At 38.7% G+C, this 6,595-nt stretch overlaps 1 protein-coding gene across 3 annotated transcripts; it reads left to right on the top strand.

Moving 5' to 3' along the window:
* The first annotated feature begins 1,638 nt into the window (after positions 1–1,638).
* Positions 1,639–6,595, top strand: LOC107791701 (uncharacterized). Of its 3 annotated transcripts, none has more exons than XM_075253568.1 (3): positions 1,639–1,867; positions 3,610–3,706; positions 3,903–6,595. In XM_075253568.1, exon 3 carries the CDS (start codon positions 3,989–3,991, stop codon positions 6,329–6,331), a length of 2,343 nt encoding a protein of 780 aa, XP_075109669.1. In that variant the 5' UTR covers positions 1,639–1,867; positions 3,610–3,706; positions 3,903–3,988; the 3' UTR covers positions 6,332–6,595. The 3 variants fall into 3 exon arrangements, with proteins under 3 accessions (XP_075109669.1, XP_075109671.1, XP_075109670.1); XM_075253570.1 differs by having other exon boundaries at positions 1,640–1,867; positions 3,961–6,595; XM_075253569.1 differs by having other exon boundaries at positions 1,640–1,867; positions 3,911–6,595.

Genomic DNA, 6,595 nt, shown 5'->3' with positions numbered 1-6,595 from the left:
ACAACAGCTATCAGTGTAGTATCCATATGGCTCCGTATAAGGCCTTATATAGTAGGCGGTGTCATTCTCTGGTTGGTTAGTTCGAGCCGACGAGGCTAGGTTACTAGGCACATACTTGGTCCGTGATGCTTTGGAGAAGGTGAAGTTGATTTAGGAGAGGCTTCTCATAGCCCAGTCCAAGCAGAAGAGTTATGCAGACCGAAAGGTTCGTGATGTGACTTCGTGGAGAACGAGAAGGTTCTTCTTGGTGTTTCGCCCATGAAGGGTGTGATGTGTTTCGCCCATGAAGGGTGTGATGAGGTTTGGGAAGAAGGGAAAGTTGAGCCCGACGTTTATTGGTCCTATTGAGATGTTTGAGAGAGTTGGCAAGGTTGCTTATAGACTTACTTTGCCTCCTAGTCTTTCGGGAGTCCATCTGGTATTCCATATTTCTATGCTTTTGAAGTATCATAAAGATAAATCCCATGTTTTGGATTTCAACACAATGCAGTTGGATAGAAATCAAGCTTATGAGGAGGAACCAGTGGCCATTTTGGATCGGCAAAGTCAGTAGCTCATGCAATCATATATATCAACGATACATCATACTTAGAATGCTACAAAACAGGAAAAATTCACATATGTCACTGCAGTTGGGGTAGCCCAATTTGTATCCTCTTATTGCTTAACTAGATGACGAGGTATTTAATGCGATGGTCACATGCATTATTTCAGTGTGCCATCGTGATTGCTTATAGAGACGAGAAACGAATCATCAAAATACTCTAACTAGTACATTTACTAGGTAAGTTAATCATTTTTGCTCTTTTCGTTCCATTTTATATGAAGGTGGTTAATTGGGTACACAATATAAGATCTAAAGAGCATATTTGACATGTATGCTAATTATGTTAAAATATCTTATTAAATGAATGGTGGTGAGAGTTCCACAATTTTTTCTCTCTTCATAAGAAAGTGAACTTTTATATCACATGGATATGTCATTACATTAAGGTAAAATGGGGATGCTAAGAGTAAATAGTTTCAAAATAGGAAAAGATATCATTCTTTTCCTGACAGATTATAAACTAAAGTGTGTCATATAAAATGGAACGAAGAGACTCAAATCAAATCTACTATGGGCCAAAACTAAAACTCTTGGGTTATACTCAAGGGTCGAAATTAAAAAATAGCTAGATTTACAAGTGGTCATTCAAAAATAGCCACAGTTTCAAAAGTAATCGAAATTTAGCCACTTTTCATGTAAAGATAAATCTGAACGAAAACACAATTCAAAATCCAGAAAAATACTCTAGTATAATAAACCGGTCCAGCATAATATACTGAAACTTTCCGCGTGTTGGAGTTCCATCATAATATGTTGGAAGTTCGTACACAGGTGCACCGATCTCCAGTATATTATGCTAGAACTTTCCGTGTTGCAGCAAAATAATGGCTATTTTTCAATGACTTTGCAAACGCTGACTATTTTTGAATAATCAGTCCGAAAATTAACTAGCCCGTGCTATTTTTACATACTCAAGCCATTGAAGCCCAAAATTTTGAATGGGCCAAAGTGAAGAAAAAAGTTTGTTGGCCAGCCCAGCCCAATTTAAGCTTGAAGCCCTTAGTAAAAAACCTACCCTCTAGATTCTTCCCCATTGTTTGTGGAAATAACACAAGTATCGTGTTTGACAAATTCTCTGTGTTGTTTTTGGGGGAAATGAAATTTCAGAAGTTTGGGCGTCTCCCCGCTTCCTGAAAATTTTCACTCTCTTTCCCGCGATTCTCTAATTTTCTTCCCTCCTCTTTCTATTTACACTCTCTCAGTATAACGTTTATCTCTCTTTCCCTAGTCAAAACTTTCGAGGTCCTTTTCGTCCATCGGGTATGCAATATTTTCTTATGCATTATCGTTTATATATGTTTCCTGATTGTGCTTTTGATTAGTATGGGTTTTGAAATTTTGAAGCTTTCGGATTGCTAGTCTCGACTATAATAGTGTTTTTGTATCTATCAATGTTAGTAGTTTTCATTTCAATGTGCGCTCGCTTATTAGGGTTTATTATGTAGTATTAGGTTTAGGGTTTCTTGATATGCGCATTCTGTTTCCCTCAGCATCTTAAAATTGTGTATACTTAGTTGACTCATTATTTGATTTTGACCAAATGCATCTTTTTAAGTTATTGCTTCACTTTGTTTCATTTCGGTAACTATGAGCTGCTCTGTTTTAAAGTTATCAAGTTAAAAATGTTCATGTATGATGGCAGCTCGAGAACTTGTGTGTGACAGCAAAAGCAAAATTTTACATTCCCGATGATATTAGTAAATTTTGGTAGTACTGATCAAATTTTGTTTGATCAGGCAGAGAACATATCTAACTTTGGGCAGTATGTAGGGGTAGCAAACGGGCGGGTCGGGTCGAATATGTGTGGATCGAAAACGGGTAATGTAAAAACGGATAAATTATCCGACCCAACCCATATTTAATGCGGATAGAAAATGGCTAATTGGCGGATAATATTGATATTCATATTATCCATGGCTTCTTGATATGATCACTTTTGGGAGAATTCCTAGTCTCCCAAACTTGAGGAACCCCCAATTTGAGTCTTTGTAAATATAAAGTTATACACATTGGTTATTCATTTTTTAAGTCGATAATATGGATCTAATCTATATTCGATCCATTTTTAAAAAGTTCATTATCCAACCCATTTTTTAGTAAATAATATGGATAAATAACTATTTTTAATCCATTTTGCCACCACTAGCACTATGTAACCTTCTTTATTAAGAAAATCAAATCTATATCGGTCTATCGGAACTTCCACAAAAAGTTGATTATAAAGGTGAAAGAAGTATTAAACTTCCACAAAAAGTTGATTATAAAGGTGAAAGAAAGTATAAAAGTTGATTATAAAGGTGAAAGAAAGTATTCAACTGCTAGTCAACTCTGAGAGAAACAGATGACAAATGAGTCAGATTACAGTTTGATGCTAAGGTGTCTAGCTCTTTTTCAGCCCCTGAAGTCTCTCTCTCTCTCTCTCTCTCTCTTTGTTCCTTGTTTTGATAGTGATTTCCCAAGTCTCCGCTGCTGCTATTTCGATTTACACTTGACAATGGTGCTCAAGATAGTGCTGTGTTGCTACTCCAGTTTCCTGTTTATCCATCTTACCTGTGTTCATGTCCTCTTAAAACTTAACTTTAGTTTATTGAGTTTTCTGTAAAATTCTGATAGTTTATTGTTCTATTTTAAAAGTATCATTCTAGAATCTTCTGCTATGGTGTTTAAGTGGTATTCCGTTTTATATTTATAGAGTACATTCTTTGGTGTTAAGCTGGGGGGTTGGAGAATTTATTTTAATAGTTATCTGCCATTATAGATTGTTCTTGTAAAATTTTGAATGGTGCTTCATTTTCTACTTGTTTTTTCAATGGTTGCTCTTTCTTGTAACGCTTAGCTGTATGTGTTAGAGTTTGTTCATTCATTTCTGGAATCAATCATTGTGTGCATATGACTTCATGGGATCAATTGAATTATTTTCAATTCCATGCTATCTTTTATTTATTTGTTTTCTTTTTTCCTTTATTGGGGAAAGAATGAAAATCATCTATATTTTGATGCAGGATTTGATAACTTTTGTATACGCTTCATCTCTCTCTGGGTTGTGTTTTCAATCACTTTCTTGCTTGGCTGCTCCAACGCTCATAAGTTGTAACTAAGGTGAAGTTCCTTTCTCGTTTTTTTCTTTTTTGGTGCGTGTGACCTAGATCTGTTACGACACGGTGTAGTAATTTGTAAAGGTATTTTTTTATCTGTGTGTTGTTGCAAAGAAGATAGCAATTTTTCTTCTTAACTGCTGATTAGTGTTGCTTTGCTACTGAAAGGATAGACATTTTCCTTTTTCTTTTTGGGACAGGAATGCAGAGTTGAGAATGGCAAATATAAGTTGGACATGACACTTGTGTGCCTTACAGGTTAATTTATTAGTAATTAGGACTTGTGATGGAGTGCAACAGAGATGAAGCCTTGAGGGCTAAAGAGCTTGCTGAGAAGAAAATGCAGAGTAATGACTTTCTAGGGGCTCAAAAGGTTGCATTGAAAGCTGAGCGGCTTTACCCTCAACTAGAGAACATATCCCAGCTACTTGCTGTTTGCAATGTTCACTGTTCAGCTCAGAGCAGTAAAGTGGGATCAGAAAAGGACTGGTATGGGATCCTCCAAATTGATATGATGGCTGACGAAGTGACCATCAAGAAACAATACCGGAGACTAGCGCTTGTGCTTCATCCTGACAAGAACAAGTTTCCAGGTGCAGAAGCAGCTTTCAAGCTAATTGGGGAAGCAAATATGCTGCTTTCTGACCCAGCGAAAAGGGCTTTGTATGATAGTAAGTACAGGTTTTTATCCAAAGGTACAACAGCAAAGCGACCACCTCATCAAGTTAATCGAAATCCTTCGGCTAGACAAAATGATATTCCTAATGGTGTTAGTACTCAGTTCGGTAATCTGAATAATCATCAACAAACACAACCAACTTCATCAGCTGTGCCACTAACTTTCTGGACGGGATGTCCCTTTTGCAATATTAGGTACCAGTACTACAGGAATTTTGTGAACAAAGCTTTACGCTGCCAGAAATGCTCAAAGCCTTTTATTGCATATGATTTAGGTTCTCAAGGTGCTCCTCTTGGACCTCAATGGAGTCATCCTGGCAGTCAAGATGCGCACCTTAGGTCTAATACGAGCCAGCCTTTTCAGCAGAAAGAGGTTCCCAACCACAGAATGGCAGACGGAGTTGGCTTTACACCTGTCCAAATGGGATCTCAAAAGGGCCCTAGCAGTAGAAGAATGGGGTCACAACCAGAGGTCTGCAGAGAAAAGACTGCTCAGGTATTTGAGGATATAAAGGCTAAACAGAAGGACGGAAAGTATGACCAGGAAATGGGTGGTGTGAATGAAGGGGCTGCTATGCCAAAGGTTAATAAAAAAAACAGGAAAAGGGGTAGGAAGCAGACAGTTGAATCAAGTGAGAGCATTGATACTTCAAGCAGCACCGAGCCTGAAACTGAAGACTTTGAGTCTGGTAGCTATCCACCTGCTGGAGAAGGCGGCCGTAGGAGGTCTGCTCGCCTACGGCAGAATATCTCCTATAATGAAGGTGCAAGTGATGGCGAGAATGATTTGGCAAGCCCGCTGAAGAAGGTATGGGCTAACCAATCAGGTGGAGATGATACATCAAAGCAGAAAGAAGTTGTGAGTGATGACGACTTAAAGCATGCCAATCCTACTGGTTTCCATAGTAATTCCAAGGCAAAAGGTACTCAAAATGGAACAGCCCCTCCCGAAGCAAACGTGCAAGACAAAAGTGCCAACAGTGGGAAAGTTGACAAACAGGCTGCTGGACCTCCATCAAGTAAGGTAGAAAAAGTTGAAGTCGTTGATTCTGATTCAGAACCTGATACAGAAACCTGTGATGATCCTCCAGAGTTATTTGACTGCCCTGATCCAGAGTTTAATGATTTTGATAAACACAGGGAAGAAAGTTGCTTTGCTGTTGACCAAACCTGGGCTTGTTACGATACAGCTGATGGCATGCCTAGATTCTATTGTCTGATCAGGAAGGTACTTTCCCCTAAATTTGAGTTGCGGATTACTTGGCTCGAGGCTGATCCAGAAGATCCCTACACTGAGTGGCTAGAGGAATGCCTGCCTGCTGGTTGTGGGAAATTTAAACGAGGGAATTCTCAAAACACTAACGATCGTCCTACATTCTCTCATCTGGTGCAGTGCGAAAAGGGTAAGAAAGGTGTATTCATTGTATATCCTAGGAAAGGGGAGACATGGGCTCTTTTTAAAGATTGGGATATTGGTTGGAGCTCCGACCCAGAAAACCATAGGAAGTACCAGTATGAAATTGTGGAGGTTCTTTCTGATTTTGTCAAGGATGTTGGTATAAAAGTAAATTACCTGAATAAAGTGGTTGGATTTGTTAGTCTTTTCCAGTCTACCAGCCAAAATAAGGCTGGCTTATTTTTTGTAAAGCCAAACGAACTTTACAAGTTCTCTCATCGAATCCCATCATTCAGAATGACTGGAACTGAAAAGGAGGGTGTACCTGTGGGATCGTTTGAACTTGATCCTGCTGCTTTACCTCTTAATCCAGATGACATTTGGTACCCTGGGAAAGTGAGTTCAGACAGAACAAGTGCAAAATCTGAATCCGCGAAAGTGACAACACCTAAGAAGTCTGTGAACTGGAAAGGAATAGGTGCTACTGATGGAGAGTCATCTAAGGTTCGAAGATCTCCCAGGGGAATGAATATCTCCATGACTAGAAAATTGTAGACATGACACATTCTTTTCTTCTGCTTTGCAGGCTCAGTGAAGCTTTCATTTGGCTAGATTCGTGGATTTTGTTATCAGTTTAACTTTTAGGGATACCAGTAGGATTAAGGGAAGAGTTGGTGCTGGCCTGAACTCTTTTTTGAATTCAGTATATGTTTCCACAACTCTTATTGCTAATGTATGTCCTTTGTGTAGTTTTGCTGAACCAATGGTATCTTCGGAACGTTTTGTGAGACGGATTAAGGATATTGAATTTGAACAAAA

This window comes from Nicotiana tabacum, chromosome 5 (genome assembly GCF_000715075.1).
Source record: "Nicotiana tabacum cultivar K326 chromosome 5, ASM71507v2, whole genome shotgun sequence".
NCBI classification, from domain to species: Eukaryota; Viridiplantae; Streptophyta; class Magnoliopsida; order Solanales; family Solanaceae; genus Nicotiana; species Nicotiana tabacum.
Note: the sequence above shows the minus strand (reverse complement) of the source record. Positions and strands in the feature narration are given on the sequence as shown.